This window comes from Cloeon dipterum, chromosome X (genome assembly GCF_949628265.1).
Source record: "Cloeon dipterum chromosome X, ieCloDipt1.1, whole genome shotgun sequence".
Lineage (NCBI taxonomy): Eukaryota > Metazoa > Arthropoda > Insecta > Ephemeroptera > Baetidae > Cloeon > Cloeon dipterum.
This window is the reverse complement of record NC_088790.1, coordinates 21540443-21560112: the sequence shown is the minus strand read 5'-3', so window position 1 is coordinate 21560112 and position 19670 is coordinate 21540443. Positions and strand designations below refer to the sequence as shown.

General features: G+C 38.1%; 2 protein-coding genes across 8 annotated transcripts; both read right to left on the bottom strand.

Annotated features, from left to right (window-relative positions):
* Positions 1 to 434: 434 nt before the first annotated feature.
* Positions 435 to 6296, bottom strand: LOC135946010 (solute carrier family 41 member 1-like). Of its 5 annotated transcripts, XM_065493990.1 has the most exons (9): positions 5703 to 5773; positions 5568 to 5598; positions 4517 to 4847; positions 3931 to 4110; positions 3729 to 3873; positions 3519 to 3665; positions 2517 to 2873; positions 2041 to 2189; positions 435 to 1117 (listed from the first exon to the last, which is right to left on the bottom strand). In XM_065493990.1, exons 1-9 carry the CDS (start codon positions 5749 to 5751, stop codon positions 932 to 934), a joined length of 1575 nt encoding a protein of 524 aa, XP_065350062.1. In that variant the 5' UTR covers positions 5752 to 5773; the 3' UTR covers positions 435 to 931. The 5 variants fall into 5 exon arrangements, with proteins under 5 accessions (XP_065350062.1, XP_065350064.1, XP_065350065.1 ...); XM_065493992.1 differs by lacking the exon at positions 5703 to 5773 and adding an exon at positions 6204 to 6296 and having other exon boundaries at positions 3729 to 4110; XM_065493993.1 differs by lacking the exon at positions 5703 to 5773 and adding an exon at positions 5804 to 6082 and having other exon boundaries at positions 3729 to 4110.
* Positions 6297 to 6676: 380 nt separating this feature from the next.
* LOC135946038 (solute carrier family 41 member 1-like) lies at positions 6677 to 18480 on the bottom strand. 3 transcript variants are annotated; one of them, XM_065494057.1, is made up of 9 exons: positions 18332 to 18480; positions 9889 to 10184; positions 8879 to 9058; positions 8456 to 8600; positions 8250 to 8396; positions 7967 to 8114; positions 7683 to 7891; positions 7485 to 7633; positions 6677 to 7348 (listed from the first exon to the last, which is right to left on the bottom strand). In XM_065494057.1, exons 2-9 carry the CDS (start codon positions 10177 to 10179, stop codon positions 7163 to 7165), a joined length of 1455 nt encoding a protein of 484 aa, XP_065350129.1. In that variant the 5' UTR covers positions 10180 to 10184; positions 18332 to 18480; the 3' UTR covers positions 6677 to 7162. The 3 variants fall into 3 exon arrangements, with proteins under 3 accessions (XP_065350129.1, XP_065350128.1, XP_065350127.1); XM_065494056.1 differs by lacking the exon at positions 18332 to 18480 and adding an exon at positions 11171 to 11411; XM_065494055.1 differs by lacking the exon at positions 18332 to 18480 and adding an exon at positions 10617 to 10790.
* Positions 18481 to 19670: the final 1190 nt, after the last annotated feature.

Below are 19670 nucleotides of genomic sequence, written 5' to 3'. Positions count from 1 at the left end.
GTAACTCAAAATTTTTCACATATTGATTCTTCAAGCGCAGTTTTTTTATTAATGAAAGCATATCATAAATAATATTAAATCGTAGCGACTCTTTAGCATTCAGCATCAAATCGTTATAACTAACTGTCAAAACAATATTAAGAAACAGGGACGCTGCTCTTTTCCTCTCTGCAAAACCAAATTTGCTGGCTCCCTCACAATCATTAAGTAATAATCAGCAGTCAACTGACATGAGCGCGCTTCATGTTAAGACAACCAATCGGATTACAGCTTGGACACTGAACGCTGTAACAATCAGTCATTCAAGTTTTTATCCGTTCGTTGCTGCACAGAAATGCAACTTAAAATGCTTAACTGTCTATAAAAATATTTGGAGGACAAAGAAATAACTATTTCCCCTTGGTAGGAACACATTTATAAAATAATTTTCAAGGTTTAGGCCGTGATATGTAATTCTTTATTTGACTACTTATTAACTTTGGATAACAATAAATTACTAATTTTCCATTTCACCAGAGCCTATAACACTTTAGTGGCGTTCGTTTGCAACTGGATAATACGCAAAACACAGGTGGTGGGAAACAAGAGGTACACATTCATCAATATCTGATTAATAAGGCACCTTTTGGTTCAATCAAAAATTCACTTGGCAAGTCACGCAATTGCAAATCAAATCCAAAGATGACACCTTGGTTAAAGTATCCAAAAGGAACCAAAAAATCGTTTGAAATAAAGCAGTGATAAAATGTCTTGTTCACTTTTGATTCTCACAAATGACACGATAGATGAGAAATTTACGGTACAGCTGAGCACGTTTCTTTATGGCTAACCCGAGTGAAATTGCAAGACTAGAGGTTCCAAAACTATTAATCGACAACATCACCGCATGAGTTCGAATGGAATTAATTCAACAGAATAACTCAACGCTCATTTAGTCGCCGACGTCACTGTCGCGATCACCGATGACATAGAGGAACTGGAAAGCAATGGCCAACAGACCTGTTCCCAGAAGATCGCCGAAAGCAGTCAGGTATGGGATCGCCGAGTTGTCAGGATCGATTCGCTTTGTCCACATCCAGTGCACCATCACGTGCGACATGTAAAGCAACAGGGACACCTGAAAAAAATTAAAATTTTACAATATGTTTGTCAGGTCAAATTCAATTTAATTTTAAAAACGTTAATCATCAAGTGAAACTGATGTGTGACTACAAATTGAGAATTTTATATAAAATAGGCACTAGTTTATTATTATGGAGACGTTTTAAAAAGTTTGACTGTGTAGCTAGCGTGGTCAATCTTAAAAGACTTTGAAAAAAAAATCTATTAAAATATTTACACTGCGTCGTAATTCTTTTTTTAAAGTAACAAAAGTTATATGCCATTTATATCTTAATTTTACAACTTGAACCTGCTGTTAAATGTTTAAAAATTGACATTTGATTTTTTACCCTTGAATTCACGCGGAAGAGACGAATGTCAGAAAAATTAATTTAAAAACATGTAGTTTATTAATGATGCTTTTCTTTAACTGACGGCAAATCAAAATGTTTCATCCAGCATTCTTTTCGCTTGACCCCTAAAGTTTAACTGCAAAATTTACTATCACGTTTAGCTTCATAATTGCTCTGCTACTGCACAAGTTGACGCAGTTGTCAACTTCCAAAGTCTGATAACTAGACTCGTTTTCATTTCTGCGTATTTTAACTTGGCGTTCTATATTTTGGTAATCGCAAAGCCTATTGCGCAAAACTGTGTCTCATTTTTTTCAACAGTAGTCGCATGGTAGTCTCTAGCATTGCATGCGTTAAATGATATGTATTTTGTATTTTTGCTAAGTGCGTGTTTAGCGGAAATTGTAAACGTGTGATATGATTACTGTCAAGCCTAACTGTCTGGCGACTGGTGACTGCCCACCGATTAAACTAGCTTACATTTGATGCTGAACACAAGTTCACTCAGATGAGTTAATTTTTATATGAGTTCTTATAAAGCCAATTAGCCCCACTATGGAAAGCTTAAGCATTCAATCAATTTTACCTGGATGAGAGCAGCCAGCAAATATACAACAACGAAAATGGGAGTCAACGATGTGTGTCCTGCTTGTAGATAACTGATTGTGTACGAGAAAATCAAGTGGCCTGGGATGACCATGGCAAGCAAAATCCGAGCTGTCCTTGCGTGTCCACCTGTGGAAAGATGGGGATCAAATTTATACAGATAATTTTGAACGGCAACCTAAAATCCAAGTTAAAAAAAACTACACCATACTCGCAAGAGAAATATCTTCAGTAGGATTTAAATGAAAAATATAATAGTTAATGCTTTAGAACATGCAGGTACTGTGTTAAAATTCAGGAATCCCTATTCTTGGGGAAACAGCGCTAACAGGATTGATTTTTCTTTCACAAACTTGAATGTAAATATTCAATCCATAGTAATTGCTTTAAAAAACTTAAAATATGTAGCACTGTAAAAAAATTAACAAGTATGCAGCAAAAACAATTTGTATTTACCTTTGGCACCGAAAACGGCAAGAGGACTGAGGCATATATTCGATGCGTATGAGGGCAGGGTTCCAATTTTCGAGTCCCTGTGCAAGGAGGTGGAAATGCGGCTGGCCTGCACGGCCACAAGGTTACCACCAACGCCATTGATGACTGGCTGGAAGACGGCGATACCCTTGTACAGAGCCACGGTCAGATCAAGGATGACGCCGCCGACACTGCTGATCAGCATGGCCAGCACAACTGGGGTCCAGCCAGAGCTGAGCACCTCCTTTGTGTGCTTGTTTTGCCGACACAGCCAGGCCCAAATTGGCGTCAGGAGTAGGCAGAAGCCGATGATCAACGGTGCCAACCAGGGCTGGGTTTCTGAAGAAAAGGAATGCTTTATTCAGCTACAAAAAGTTACGGCTGTTAACTTTCAACGCTCTTTATTTATTTTTAAAGATCCAACTTAATTGAATAAGTACACAATGATTGATTTAAACTTTTTTAACCTCTGCTCAGCTCACCAGGGTCTCAATAACACTCTCGAGCGGATAGCTTAAGCCCCTGTGGCCATCTTTTTGCCTCCCCGCACCGAGATATTTAATTAAAATGCCAGACATTTGTCCTAAAGCCGTTGAAAAGGTTCAAAAACCAGCAAGACAAGTGGAGAGTCGGCGCCAGTGCGCCTCCCAGCCTGATGAGCTATTTGAGTATTCCAAGTCACTTTAATGAACCCAATTTACCATCTCTGGCATTGGCATTGGGCAACCAGAAGTAGATACCCGAATTCTAGAATATCTCCCATTCATTTGAAACTCCCAAAGATGCCTTAACCATGCGAGCCAACGGCCAGGTTGTAAAAGTGAAAATAGCTTAAAATTGTATCATTCCCATGGCAATTTGAGCTCCAAATAAAATATTTAGCCGTCTTAATTTCACAGTCCTGATATAAGTCTTTGATTTGATTTACAATATTTGGGTATAGTTGCGATTTTTAAATTCTCCATGCAATAAAAATGTATTTACCTATAGCCTCAAACAGCAGAGAGGATATCCAGGCAAGCAGGGTCAGCGTTATCAGATCTCCCATGCTAGCAGCAATTGGCGTGGCAACGTTGTCAGGATTAATGTTGAATTTTCTTGAGGCAATTATCACAGCGATCATCACAATACCTGCAATATGTATCAATAAGAAACAATACATCCTCGAAGCAGTGCTAGAAGTGCCGTTGTTACCTAAAACAAAACTAGCAAGGGAGGCAGTGACCAAACTGCTGGCACAAAGCAGCAGGCCGTGGTCAATGTCAAACTTTCCCTCTGGGATCCAGCCCATGATCATGGCAGCCATCGAGGCCAAGAAGCCAACGACAATAGCTTGACACTGCAAATAAATGTGGCTCAGTTTGCAAACCTTGTGAATATAGAATGCAAAAATTACTTGAATCAATGAGAGGTTGCCAACGATAAGACTCCACTGCTGTTTGGGGGTGTCCATGTAGCCAAGGTTGGCCTGCGTGGAGAGACGAGAAGCCAGCGTCATCTCCAGGTTTCCCTTGAGGCCCAGAAGAGCTGGTACCAAGATGAACACCTCTGAGACCACACGAAATACTTCCCAGTGCTGAAAAAATTTTATTGTTAATTAAGGGTATTTTCTCTACTCCATTCAAGAATTAATAAATTGGACAAAGTATTTAAAACAGAAAAAACATAGATGTAAACACGCAAGAAATTTTATAAAATTAAATTTACGCAAAGCGGAGCCACTTTGTTAAAATCTAATGTCATAAAGTAATTAAAATCCAAAGCATTGCAAGAAAATTTAAAATTTGACCATTGAAATCTAACTCAAAAAGATTTATATAAAATTTAAAGTTACTTCCCAAAAAAATGACATTGTTTTGATTGATTTCCAGGCCTAGCATAACCTGTTAAATTGGAGCTATTCAAAATTGCTCTCTCCCTCCACTTATTGTGTGTTGATTGAGCAATTTTTCTATTTTTTAAGGTGATTGTGAGTCACTCACCTGTACTATATCTAAGACGAGACCGGCGCCGACCATTCCCAATCCAGCCACAAGGAAGGGAATGAAGACCTGCACGGCGATGGAGAAGGCGTTCTCCTCGGGCTCAAACTTGTGTCTGGCCGCTGGAATTGCCTGACTCTTTTTCCGCTTGGGTTCATGCTGCACCTGGAAGTCCTCCTCCAGCTCCAGGTCGGCAGCGGCCATCAGGCTCACCTCATCCTCGCCGCCGCCGCCGTTCAGGCTCGCCATATTCTTGCGTCCTTTTCTGTGCCGGCCGCCCTTCTTATTCGCACCCTTGGGCGGCATGTCGCTCCCAAACTCGTAGGTACCCCTGGTGAATTAATCAATGAGTTAATGCCAGGGTAGAAGTGTCAGTGAAAAGGTTCAGGACGATCTTCTACAAAACCTGTTATGGAATATCTGTGATTTTCGCGCGTGTGCAACCGCAAAAAGAGCAAACTTTAAAGAGGTGATTGGCTTCTCCTTTCACCCCAGACAAAGGGTGTTTATTTTTAGCACACTTCGCCCCTCCACGCAAAACAAAACTCACTCCACCGAAATTTGGACTACGACCAACAGCTCTAATTGTTTGGAACGAAGTATTAAAAAATCATGCAATGTAATTTTTCAATTAAAATTTTGCAAGATGCGATTTATTAATTAAAAATTGTTTCGCAAGTCTACTCGCTAACAAATTATCGAGGCCGATCAACATTTTTATCGGGCTTTACAGAAGTTGCGATTAAGAAACGACTTAAACGCGTTGATAAGTGTTCAAAAGTCAGAAAGTTAAAAAAATGAAACCAATATAGTTAAATAAGAGCTCTGAAGTTTTACCGAAAAAGAGTATAATACTGCACAAAGCTAAAACCGTGCTTCACTACTCTACTAAATTGTACTAAATGAAATTTAACTTAGGACTCACAAACTTGAAATAATCCTTCTTTGCAAATATCATTCAAACAAAAATATGTATTCAGAAGTCTGAAAAATGAAATGAAAAGCGTCAGAATAGTAACAAAAAATATAATAATTGGATTATATAACTTACCATTGCAACGACGAATCTGAGAAATGTTTTCCTGAAACAGAAAAATAACTATCCTAATGATCCTAATTAAACACAAAAACTTTCTATGCAATCTGTTTTTCAAAATAGATAATATTTATCCCGTGTCTCTCTCACCACTTGATTCCATGTCAATTACAAACTGATCACTTGAATATTGACTCATTTTGAGTCCAATAGAAATGCCGAGGCAAAAGGTCAAAACGCAGCCAACTCACTGGAATGATTCTGCAGCCAAACAGCTGGAGACGAAACGATTAAAAAAAATCCTCAATCCCTTATCTCCGGCCACTTGATATCGCTGTTCAAAAATCAATATTTTGAAGGCGGCAAACTGGCTGGCTCAGTTTCTCTTTACTCGGCCTAGCCACGTCGCACTGTTTTGCGTGCGGCAAGGACCTCGAATATTGTTTGCCGGCGATAAGGGCTGAGTGCTGCGAATGCACTTTCGTGCCCGAGTTGTGCACTTTTCTTTAGACCCATGATCAGCCACACCGGCGCAAACAGCGCAATTTATTGTTCGATTTCTACCGAACAGACCTGCTTGCCGTTGTTTTGTCAGCTGGTGCCGAAAAATTGCGACACCGAAAGGGTCTAATTTAATTTCGACAAACTCACCTGCTGATGACACTCGCCTGTGTATTGTATTTGTTTACTTCTTGTGAGCACCAATATGGCGGCTAGCCGCTGGACCAATGAATGGGAGGGAGAAATTAAATCGTCAGCCAATGACTGCTCGCTTTTTGTGGTGATTGGCGCCAAACGCACATGGAGCGAAAGAATTATATTGAGGCTGGCCTGGGCCGTGCTTCAATGAATGAATGAATCAGACAACTGACAACAATTCTGTCGCGTGATATCACTAGTATATCACGAGTATATAATAATAATCTTGTTTCCAATCTCAGATTTCAACACTAACAAATTACTGGCATTGTTGTGGTTTGTTATGTACTATTTTGTCGTTTTTGTTCGTATACCCTTCCAATCTTCCATTATTTAAATAATTTTATTTTACGTGCTTCATTATGTATTTGTTGGAAATGAAATTTCTATAAATTTATGTTTCTTTGTCTCAATTTGTTTAATTCAATAAGGTACACAATTTCAGAAGGTTGGTTTAAGTTTAGGTGTCAGGCGTTTATGAATTTGAGGAATAATTAATATAACATCTAGTCTACGGTCTATAAACGCCTCCTGTTTGGATGCTTAAAATTAATCAGGCTGCTCAATTTATAAAATACAATTTTTTGCACTTCAAATTCCACGCACGTAGATATTATTTGGAATGAAACTTATAAAATGCATAAAATTGACTTCTTGTTTGGTACGCTTTCAGAAAAATTTCTTTCTAATAGGAGTGCATACTAGCAATTATTACAAGCAGTAGAATATTCTTGTTCGTGATCTATAAAAATAGATAGTAATTCTTGAAAAACAGATCCCCAGAAACGGAGTCTTTCGGAAACATAAATGAACATTCACCCTACCACTATGTCATGTACTCTTCCTTAATAGTATCACAGGCACGCGTGCAGGTTCATTTTGATGTTTGAGAAAAGCTCACGAGGAAAATCCTATAGCTCCACTGGCGTGTAGTCACGGTGGATGCTGCGTAGAAAGAGGAACGCCAGGGCGAGAATGCCAGAGCCCAAAAGGTCTCCTAAGGCGGTCAGGTAGGGGATGGTCGAGCTGTCAGGGTCGATTTTCCTCCTCCAGACAAAGTGCACCAAAATGTGAGCGCAGTACAGCAAAATTGCAACCTAAAATGGCATTGAATTATTAAAAATTTTGCATTTTTTCTGGATATCACTTTTTTAACTTTTCAAATAATACAGAAATGATTTGCTTGATAAAATTTAAGGCACAATAAACTATTTAATATATTGTTTCAATTACCTGCAGCACACTGACAAACAAGTATGTCGCCATGAAGATGACGCTAACTGTGGACTGTCCGTTGAAAATGTAGTCGGCAACATAGGCAAAGATGAGGTGTCCAGGAATAGCCATAAAAAGTAGAATTCTTGCAATTTTCGCCTGTGGAGCTGCGCATCGAATTAATAAAAGCCGCGTGGGTAAAAAAGTTGAACTCACTTCCATGGAAGAGAACTGCAATCGGGCTGATGATGAGTTTGGTGGCGTAAGACGGAAGTTCGCCCAAATGGACCGTCTTGTGCAGGAACGTGGAGATTCGGCTGGTTTGAACTGACACAAGGTTGCCGCCGATGCCGTTGATGATGGGTTGGAACACAACGAATCCAGGGAAGAGGGTAGCCACCGAGCCCAATACCAGACCTCCCAGACTGTAAAAAGTAATTTTTGGCAAAATAAATATGATAAATTATAATTTTTGGGGTTTAAGGATTATTTCTACCCACCCGGAGATGAAGAGAGCTGAGAGCACGGGCGTCCAGCCTGTGGTGAGCACGTGCTTTGTGTGTTTTTGCTTGATAACAATGAAAATCCAAAGTGGCAGGAGAAGCAGGTAGCCAACCAGAACACCAGGCGTCACGTACAGCAGAGAATCTAATATTTAAATAACGGAATACTTTAAAGCGTCAAATATGAATAGATAAAATAGTTATATCAGAAGGAAAAACTAGAACAAAATCTTATATAATTGTCTAACTGCGAATAAAAGCATAAAAATTCCTAAATTACCGTGATATTTAAATAGGAACTTGGCCACATTTGCCAACACAGTAATGGAGACGACGTCCCCGAAGCTGGCAGCCAGAGGGGTAGCTATGTTGTCAGGGTTTACCCGCAGTTTGTGGGAAATCATAATCACAGCTATCATCACAAAGTCTGCGGCAAGAGCGTGGTTGGTTAGGATAAATTCAACTTGCAAAACGTTAATCACTGACCGAGGAAAAAGCAGGATGAGGTGGCTGTAATGATCCCAGCCGCCGCCAAAAGGAGGCCGTGCTTCCACTCGAAGGAACCATTCATGACTATTCCTATGCAAACGGCGAAAATGGCCACAATAAATGCAGCTATGATGGATTGGACCTGTGTGAAATAGAATTTGGTCAGAGGCAATTTTTTGGTTAATTTGATTTCTTGAACATTTATTAAATCATTATTCATTGGGAAAGCAAGAACGTCCTGCTGGAAACAATTTAAATATTTACTGACTAGAATGTGATAATAATGGAATTTTAAATTTAGCTGTAGTTTAACTAAATTATGAATGATTGATCGCACTGAAAGATGTTTCAACGCTAGTTTTATTCATTTAGCTCATTATTACCTAAAACAAGGAATTAGCAAAATGTCATCTAACATACCTGGACAAGCGCAACGTTCCCAAGGATCTGCGACCAAATATCCTTGGCGCTGACCATATTCCCGATGTTGACCTGGGTGGAGAGACGAGAAGCGAGGCACATGTCCAAGTTGCCCTTGAGACCGAGCAGGGCTGGCACCAGGATGAATAACTCCGACACTTCCTTAAACACCTCCCATTGCTGCAGACATAGAGTGGAAAAATTCTCATTGCCATTCTCGCACACGTCTCTGCGCGAACGTCGTGTGGATACATATTTATATTTTATGCGAAAACAAACAGGACAGGAAAGTGTGGACGCAAATAGACTCGCTCCCTTACGTAAGGAGTCAGTATTGTTTAACGCTGCGTGCTCACTCAACCTGAAGAGCGAGAACCTATCGCATAAATTATTCCAACAGATTGCGCAAACAAGATGACGATACGTGACATTTGAGCCAAAATTGTTCCCTGATTGTTTTTGCAAAATTGATACGCAATAATAATCTTTTCGCTAAATATTGATATTTTTTAATTCGTGCATATTTTTCTGTTTCCAGCGAAATTATGTGACTGACGTGAGCAAATTATGAAATCGAGATCAAATAGATGGTGCATTTAATGTCAAGCGTGCAGTGTTGCTTGCGAATCTGTAAAAATCTAACATTGTAGTATAAAGTCTAGGTAAATTTTGGTCAAAATGATTTTAAGTAGAGTGACAACACTTCTTGTTTAAATTTGGCAATCTTGCCTGTCGATAAAATTAATTAATTAAATTGTGTTTCAAAATTTTTGAAGGTGACTTTGGTTTTTAGAGAACACGCTTCAAATTTAACATTGCATCACTTAAAAAATATATTGTTATCCAATTCAGAATCAATTTTATAAAAAAATGTTTTAATAGAGTTTTCCAGCCGTGTTGGAATTAATAATATTGTTCTAGCTAAGTATTTTCAGGTATTCATAAAAAACCCTGACAATTAATCGACAAATAAAACTTTTGTCATTCAAAGAACAGCCAACTCAACTCACCGAAACCATTCCGAGCATGAGTCCTGCACCAATGGTGCCGATGCCTGCAATAAAGAAGGGCACCGACACCTGCAGGGTGGTGCTCCAGCAACTCTCGGTTTTGTAGTTCTGGAAGCCGGTCGGTGGGTCACTTGGCATCACTGAAACCAGCGAACCGTACGTGTCCGGCTGCTCTGGCGGCACAAACGCCACCGGGGGCAGCTGCGGCTCAATGTCCATGCCGATCTCCAGGTCGACGCCAGCGTTGTCGTAGCTTTCGTGCTTTCCTCCTGCAAACTCTGTCGCCACCATCTCGACTGCAAAAGAAAAATTTGTAATCCCAATTAAAAATGATGGTATATATCATAATTTCGACAGATGAGTTTGTTATATCCCAAGTATTTCACAGCATCAATTTCTCATAGTTAAAATAATTGGATTGTATAATATGTCTAGGTGTGTTTGATCTTTTTATAAATAAAAATATTTATATTATTTTTTATTAAATTTTAAATCTGGAACCATATTATTTTGCACTTTTAGTAAATATTGTGCTGTGACAAACCTAATAGGCACTCGTTTATAAACGATTAGTGCAAACAAACTTAACTGATCATATTCATCAAGATTAACCAGGATAAATGTAAATATCTGATTTATAAATTTAGCATTGGACGATGATAATGAGGATTTAAATCCCGTCTTGCTGATATATTTATAGGGAGTATGCAAATACTGAAATCTTTGACCTCAAATGCAAACGCTCCAATAGGTGTCATCAATGCTCTAGAATAGGAGGGAAAGCATCAGGCGTGCTGCTCTGCAAAACCCCCTCTCGGCTACCAGCTGGCTACGTAGTTAGACCACAATTTGTGCGATTCGTCGGATTAGGATTTGGAAGAAAATTGCTTTTCAGAAAAGACGCTCTACAGGTTTTACATCGTGCTGACGCTAAAATAAATTATATAATTGTATTATTATAAGAATAAAATCATAAAAAAACATTTTTTAAATTTTGAATCAAATATCTTAATAAAAAATATAGATCATTGGGTTATCAAGGATAATATTTTTACCAACACATGTAATCTAGGCTTTTACGTCCACTCTATGGACAACAAGCAATCTTTTTGAAGTAACTATTAATTGAAAGTGAAAACAAAAAAATTAGAATATGTTTTCTAGAATCGTCTTGATGATTTATCGTTTCGACAGTTATTTCCTAATCCTAAAAGAGCTCTTTGGCTTTTAGAAATAATTATATGCAGTCATTTGTTGGTAATTCTGTTCAATAAAATTATACCTCTGGTAAGTCGGTCGCGTGAGGATCTAAGGTGCTACTGCGAAGTGCTTATAAGGCGAAAATGCAGCCAATTTGGACAGCCACAGGCGCTCCGCTGTGGATTTGGTGCGAAATCTCGAAACGACGGTGGTGCCCATATACCAGCTATCTTCGCGGGACAGTAAGTCCGTCCGTTGTCCGTATCGTTCGGCAAACACGCGCACACTGACTGAGCTTGAGCTACAAGAACCAAGTCCTTCTGAGGAGCCGTTCATAAAAAGAGAGAGAGGGTCTCCCTCCCACGCCCCCTTCCCGTTTCTTTCTGACGTCATTTGTACGTGCTATGTGCATAGGCATACTTTTACTATCGGGATTGCCGCACCAAGTGACTCATTTTTCGTGAACCTATTCACCTATCCGCATAATAATTCACCGAAGCCGCCGAATATTACGGTTTATACCCTGCGTTGCGCAAATCTAAAACGTTTTGCCACTGAAATGGAGCAGAAAATTGTGTTTGCTATAAAACTGTAAAAAAGGTATTCTTTACCTCTTGAGCGCCCTCGACCTTCAAAATACAGCCTGATTTTACTGCACAAAAGAAGTAACAAACCTTTTGTGCAACTCTCTGTGTATTTTACATTATTTTAAAAGCATTGTTAATGTCACACAATTCTGTATTTACGACAAAAGAATTGACGCGCCCATAGATTTCCAACGATTTCACAACCGAAGGATTTTTTGAGGAAAGAATGACTGGAATTTATTTTCATTGGAGAAATATTCAGGAAATATCACACCCTATAAAGCACCTCATAACCATCATTGCGGTGTAAATAAGAGACAAACGCTATAATTATTATATCCTGAAAAGAACTGTTGAGGGTTTAAAATTAAAAATGGAGAATGATGTCATTATGTAGATATAAGAATTTGAGGTTTCGTTCATAGAAGAAGGAAAAACCAGACATTACTCGTTGTAAGTCATCTATTTAAATATGTTTGCTACTTTCGGCTGTCAATATTTTACTCAATTTTCTCCTTAAAATACACATATTACGTATTCAAACATGATGAAAAATATTTCATCATTCTACGCTGAGAAATTACGAAATCTAGCTTCTTTTGTAAGCAAATATTTTCCTGATGGCTGCAATAATAATTAAAAAAGAATGTTGGGAAATTTTTAATCCTCGAAATATTTCATTTCGAAATTTTTAAAGAAACTGTTTTCATTTCTTTCGATTTTCTTCATGTATTTTGTGACTCGAGGCTGAAACTCAAGTTAAGTTGGCATCAGCAATTCTTACTATCATTTTTGGCTGGCGTCCAACCTGTCATAAGGAAGTTAATGAAGTGTTCTTGAACGCGTGCGTTCGCTCAGGGTGAAAAGTTGAAACGGATTCACGCGCAATGGCCTCAGGTGGCCGTGACAGACGATAATAACTATCGCTCTCGCGGGGAATTAATCTGTCACACGTTCGTAAATGAGATCGCACGAGCCGATAGTAATGAAAACTTGTACGCGCCGCCTATGAGAAGAGCATTGAGTTTTCGCACGTTAATGTTGAATGAGTGTCATTGTGTGCAAATGACACGAGGGCGTTTCATTAATTTTGGACGTGTCGGAAAAGGAAGGGTTGAGTTCAGATGCGCTGATTTATTCCGCTCTTTCAAAGAACAATCGCAAATAACTCTTTTTGCGGAGTTGGCTTTTTCCGGGGGAAATATTCTAGATAAAGCACACAATTGTGAATTTGCATGGTGGTTGATACGGAGGCATAATAAAATTATGCAACAAGTACCTTGAGGTGCTGCTTGAATTATGTATTGTATGAATTGCGTCGAGATTAAGATGAATTAATTACGTTAAGATTGAACAGCAGTTGCACAACTCGCAAAGAGAAATATATTATTTTTCCTGACGAAGGAAAATTACTATCGTGAGATTTTTCATGTTTATTTAATATCACTGCAATAAATTATCTTTAAGAGTACCAGAAATATAATTAAATAGGCTGCTAAACCAGAAAAACTACAATTTATTCCTTATTTTCTGTTATGCTATTTTCATGAGAGCTATTTTTATATTAGAATATTTTCGCTTCAGCGCCAGTAAGTTGAAAGCAACACTGCTTATTATAAGCTGTTACACAAAAACATTTGTCAATTTTAATCATAGGGTTGGAAATTTTAATCATAGGGTTGGAAATTTTATACTTATTTTTTCGTTAAAAAGGCGGCCATTTTTAGGCAGGGTTTGACTCCATTTCTACCAGCGATTTAATTTACCAATTATATCAAATTTTCATGAGGCTTTAATTCTTTTAATTGGTTTTTACTTGAAGTTCAAATAAAGTTCTTTGCCTCCTCGAGTTTCTATTTGTTTAAAAAGACCTGAAATGCCTCACTTCTTTCCTTAGAAAACGAATTTCATCTTTTTTACAGATAGAGTGGCGCATTATTTAAAGTAATATAATACAAGAACTAACTTCGTGTCGGTGCATGCACACGTGCAGTTAAGAGCCGCCGTTTCACTTTCTATTTTGCGGTGATCACTCGAGCTGAAAAATAATTCGCGCAACCGCTCGTGTTTCAACTCTTTTCGAGCCAGCGTAACTCCTCTTGTTCGGCGGCGCGATTCCTCACGCTTCCGACTGGCTTATGTCTCGGTCGCGAGCTAATTATGTGTATACGTGCAGCTATATATTTATTGCGTCGGATAGAGGCAGCGGTTTCGTTCAATCGTTTCGTGATGCATTAATAGGAGAATGTGGTTAGCTAAGGTCAATATTTGCGAATGCACTTATCATTGTGTGCTTATCTGCGTCATTTTTGTCTGCGGAGCGGCACATAATGAATTAGCGAGTACGACTTTACCGTCTTAATTGTGCTAATTGTCAACATAGAAATGTCCTTATTTGATCTTCAGCAGTCTCGTCTATTAATCTTAAGTACGACCTCCTTGGAAATTGCAATCATTTCGATTTTGGTTCATAACAACTGCTGTCGTTCATTTCATTGCGCTCAAGACAAAAGTGATTAGGTAATCGATTGTTTATCAACGCGATCTGACTTCATAATCCAATTACGTTTTCTCAAGTGAGTAAGAATTATGTTTGCTAAGTTTTTTTTCTGGAGGAATCTTGCATTCTTGAGTCAAGATTAATGCAATAAATATTTGATTCGGTATTGAAGACTGTCAATTTTTTTCTGTGCGTCCGTTTTAATTTCAGGATTTTAATGAGCATTAAGAAAGTTAACTCCAATTATGATTAAGGCGAATGTGATTTATATGTGCATGCCAAAAAAATACCATTTTGCTTCAAAAAGAGTAGAATTAGATTGGTACGTTCAATACACGTTGCCAGGGCTTTTTATTTTTTCCAAGTGTTTGTCGGATTGAGAATGAACATGACCGAGACAAATTGACAAAACCAGTTGGGTATGAGGCTTTGACAGGGGAATGTCAATTTATCATATAGCAATAATAAGTTGAATAGCTCACTGGGGAGAGTAAACCTTTCTCACAATTAGATCGACCAGTCAACAGAGCCGTTAAAATGACGGTGAGGTATGTCATTGACCATCATTGAAAAGAGACGACACTTTGAACTAAAAAAAATGTGTGGTGGCAATGATGCCCCGAAAAATTCCAAAAACCATCCAAATGCATCCCACACAAATAAAAAAATCGATTGTACAGGCAGTTATAAATATTTTTTTCATAAAGAGCTTCCTCGGCGTGTAACATGCATATAAATACGGATACACGGGATACATATAATACCAGCTAGTTACACACCGAGGATGCTGCATTATTTTTTTTCTAAAGATTATGATAACCTCGTGGGCTTTTGTCTTCATTGACATCTACCAAGAGTTATCAATTTACTAACTCTGAATTAAGGCATCACTTTTCGGTCCAATGTCCAATGTGAAATTAATAAACGTATAACGCTAGCTTGATTTGGCAATATCCTTTATGAACAAAATATATTTTCGGACAAATTCCGTATCACCCATTTTAGACAAAGTATATCACACGACGCATTTCCATCACACCTTGCACAACAGTATTTCATTAATATTCCTTAATTAAGAAAATAGTTGTGACTTGAGGATGCAATGCAACAGCATCTCGAAATAAAGCAGAGTATAAATCAGGGTAATGCATTTAATCCATTCAAAAACTGTCTAAAAGTATTTTAAGCAACTATAAAAAGTCTGACAAATAAATAAGACAAATGGACAAAATACTTGATAGCAATACCTTTAGTATCTGAGCAGTTTTCCGCCATTTTCTTCCTTCTGTGAAAATTTTGCTTTGCTCGAGTTGAAGCTGAAGACGTCCACTCTCCTCGCCAGAAGTAAACCGACTAAATTTTCTAATGGTTTCGTTTTCCAACCCTCCTAAGAGAGCAATAACAACGTGGACAAGAATGTTTTTTTAACCCTCGGCTTACATTTATCAAGCGTCAAGGCAGAACTTTCTCATTACAATAGGGACGCTTTACGTGTGCACAATTGTAATAGTATTATCCCCTAGAGGTTGTCCCTCGCTATTTAGGATTCTCTTATGGCGAAATATTTCTTAAGATTTATTTAACTCACAATTATGTTTCTCCCATAGGTTTTAGAGTTTGACATGACACGCAGTTCTAATAACAGTGTAGAAAAATTTGTGGAATTTCCGTGTTTGCTTTGCTTGGTATTTTCACCATTTATACTCTCTCACATATTTCACTTGAATCGCTGTCGCCCTTAACACAGTTTTCCATTAAAAATTAACAGATGAGCGTAACAGCTGTTTTATCGCTATATTGCGATTAAAGTGACAAATATTTACGCCAGGTAACACAAGCAAATAGTGCGACCTGATATTTATTTTCCGCGTGCGATAATACGCGAGTGCACGTGATGCTGCAATCAATACAGTATATATGCATCATTAGAGCTATTGAAGAAACCAAGATTGCCGATGTGCGGCAAACACCTTGCACAGTTGAGTTCAACAATCAAACTGATGTCTGCCAATTGGTGCGATTTGTGCGGTCGCACAGAGATCGTGTTACTTGTTACGGGTCAAAATTGCGCATTATTTTTTTTATTTGATTGCTAATCGATGTAAGAGTTCTCAGCATATACACAACACATTATTTGATAATGCGGAATAATTAAATCAATCAACAACGACCCCTCTGTGTTTCTGCAATTAGGGTCAACTAACATGCACTTTCATCTTGCCGTGCGTGCTGCAATTGCTGCCAATCATTTGATAAGTTTTTATTTATTTTTAGCTCTGCTCATGTTCAACAATTCAGAAAATAATGTCGTTTTTTATCATCTTCTGGCCTAATTTTGTTGTTGACGTACTACCAGACATTTTATATTTTTAAAGGAAATATGAGATAAAACTAATGTGAACCTTCAATCAAATGAGAAGTACATTTATAACTAATTTCAAACCAAATCGTTATTGTCAATGAACAATTTATATTCTTGATTTTGTTTTGTTTCACTTGCTGAAGTTGAATAATTAATTATGAAGATATTCCTTTTTGATGAACGAGATTTCGTGTGGAAAACTGCGACGGAGAATTTATTTGCAAACGCAGCTAACTAGCGTCAAAAGCATTAAGCTCATAATCAATTAATGCTTTACCAGTTTAACAGCTTATAGCGTGCACTATTCATGATAAACAGCATCCGACACTGTTAACTTTAACGGCGGCCCTAGCATTACAACCGCAAAGAGCAGCGGCGGCGGCGGCGGCACTCTTGCGAAATGCCAAAATAACCGCATTGGACCGTTCGCTGTCGCATCAAATCAAAATAGAATGAAAGCAGAAGCCAGTGCATTGCCAATGTAGAGACGTAAATTATATATTCTGCAATTTCTTCTTCTCTAGCACGATTTTAAATTTATTTTAAGATTATTGCATCGCATTTTACGATAAATCCGAAAATACCAACGATTAAAAAAAGTTGCACCTACTTGTGTGTTTTATTCTGTTCTTTGAGGGTCAATTCGAACTAATTTTGAAGCAGAATCCTAGGAAAGGTTCACTCGGCAGTGTCACATTGCCATTCCAGCGCTCGTCTGCAGCCAAGTGAACAACCAGCCAGAGTGAGCGAGCGCGATATTATTTGCACTATCCCACCTGTATTTTTGCAAGGCCGTTTGCAGTGGGGCGTTCTCTATGTGGGTGATCGCGGAGGATGAGATCAGTGGGCGAAATAGTCCCATTTTTCGCACAGATGAACGCATGCGGTTCTATTGCCATATTTTGGCGTTGCCGAAATGACCAACAACTGTAAATTCCTTAAAAATATAAAGCACGAGGGAATCAGTAGACTTGAAAATTTAATTATTTTATTAGTAATTTGAATATAAACGAAAAAGAGGATATTAAATGATTTTAAGTGAGTTCACTGCTGTTCTTGATAAAGCCCTATAAATTCTAAATGAAGATCCTTGAGATGCACCGGAACGAAGTAAGCTTGCACACTTAAGAGCTTTTAGCAGTCTTGCTTTTATACAAACTCTCTCGCTGGGGACTTGTGCAAAAGTCAATTATCGATTCCTGATATTAATTTCCGAGAAAATCTATTTTCGAGCAATTCCATTTCCCATTCTTGTTTTCAGGTGAACTCCAATTTTAACGGCTAATTATTTTGCGTCGCCAGCCAGCAATTTTTGAAACTTTTTTAATATGGCACTCGAAAAAAATTACCTTTTATCCGAAAAAACACAAAAAAACTAGATATAACACGTATATTGATTTTCAGTTTGATAAATATGAGACACCAAACTTTATTTTAGTAATTTAGGTTAAGGTTAGTAAGTCGAGCCGGGAAAACTCAAATGAAAGCTTCCTAAATGACCTACTAAACAATAATGACGTATTTTTTGATCCAGATGCGTACCTCTTGTTGTTTGTTACAATTGGCCGCGTGACTTTTAAATACATATGTATCAAAGCCATTATATATATATGTACAAACAGAATATTTAAAAAATAGATCAAGAATTGTATACAATTAGGAACACATATATACAAATTACAGCATTGATCCTTAAAGTCAGTCGAAAATACTGACAAATGCAAATCTCTGCGTGGAGTGTGAGGAAAAAATGACAAAATCGAATCATTGAATATGAGAGAAAAATACACTTACGGCGGGTGGCGATTCGTTGTATTTTCCTTGCTTTCCTGCGGCCAAAGATGGTTGCGCCTCAGTGGACCACCTCACGTGTCAGTTCGCCTCAGCAAAGTTACCCGTTTTCCATAACAGCCCCGTGCGAAAGCGCCGCTCTCTCTGTATATCCAGTCTGTCCAAATGCGAGCACGCCACGAGTGCGGTTTGGCTTCAATTCGCTAATTTCCTCTAGCTGTTGATGTTCACTGTGTGCGGAAAGGAAATATACGCCGGTGTGACACGTGACAGGGAACCGCAAAACGCAGTCGCACAACAACAACCAAAAGCTCCCGGAATTCCAATTTTGTTATGTCTTGCAAACCCAACAAGGGCGGCGGATGTTGTTGCTAAATTTTACTGGTCGATTGCTTCTCAAAAGACTTTCCGAGACGAATCTAAAAATAAAATACGCTCTGGTTAAAAAAAAATTTATTGATCAATATGGGGGAAAATTAATGTACTTGACTGGAAAAATCTCCAAATGTCCATTTTTTATCCCTTAAATTCTGCAGTCAACCCAAATAATTTAGAACGCAGCGACTCCTGAAATACGTCAATTTTGGCTCTACATCTTGCATAAAAAATTTCACAGTCCAGTTCGTAACTCTGGTGTTGGATGGCCAGGTGCTTGGCTTATGAGATTAATACTTATCGTTTATAAAATAATTTTAATAATACATAACATGGAAGCGCAATACGCAGCCTTGGCATCATGCACGCAGTTAAAAAATGAATTAAAATGATAAATAGGTCTTTTACGCAGCTTATTAAAATTTCTGTTCTCCGTGTTCTCGAATGAAACGTTGAAATAGATATATGCCAACTTTTATTCTTGATAAGCACAGTTTATATCGCGTCCATTATGCATCGTAGAATTTAAAATAATACAACTTCCGCTGATTCATTTTAGATCACAATGTCTCAACCTAATTTTTCAAAACGAAGTTTAGAAATTCATCTCAAACTTTGTTAGTGTCGATTTGGCCTCTCCAGGAGTCGCACTTCCTCTTAGAATACGAATGCATGACGAACTAATTTAAACTTTCCAGCGGAATGCAATTAAGCTTCTTTGGGCTTTTGCAGACAAATTGGCTTTGCCTTCGGCTCAAGTTTCATGTCCTACGCTGTTCAAGCTGAGAAATATTCACAGAGATTCAGTCAGAATAGAATAAAAGATTTATTGAGCATCATTTTGGTACGATGGGTACAAATGATCATTTTTATTTTATAATAAAAAATGTTTAACTGCATCACAAGGAAGGAGACTCAATCTACTACAGTGAATTAATAATCATGTTTCACCACAGTGAGTAGCTAA

Excerpts from the sequence above, each read along its gene's own strand:
- LOC135946010 (XM_065493989.1), bottom strand. The coding sequence starts at position 5,751 with ATGAGTCAATATTCAAGTGATCAGTTTGTAATTGACATGGAATCAAGT. Across the intron at positions 5,599-5,702 it reads AATTGACATGGAATCAAGTG|GAAAACATTTCTCAGATTCG; the intron begins GTGAGAGAGACA and ends TTTCTGTTTCAG. Across the intron at positions 1,118-2,040 it reads TGCTGGCTGCTCTCATCCAG|GTGTCCCTGTTGCTTTACAT; the intron begins GTAAAATTGATT and ends AATTTTTTTCAG.
- LOC135946038 (XM_065494057.1), bottom strand. The coding sequence starts at position 10,179 with ATGGTGGCGACAGAGTTTGCAGGAGGAAAGCACGAAAGCTACGACAAC. Across the intron at positions 8,115-8,249 it reads GTTCCTATTTAAATATCACG|ATTCTCTGCTGTACGTGACG; the intron begins GTAATTTAGGAA and ends TTTAAATATTAG. Across the intron at positions 7,349-7,484 it reads TGTTTGTCAGTGTGCTGCAG|GTTGCAATTTTGCTGTACTG; the intron begins GTAATTGAAACA and ends ATGCCATTTTAG.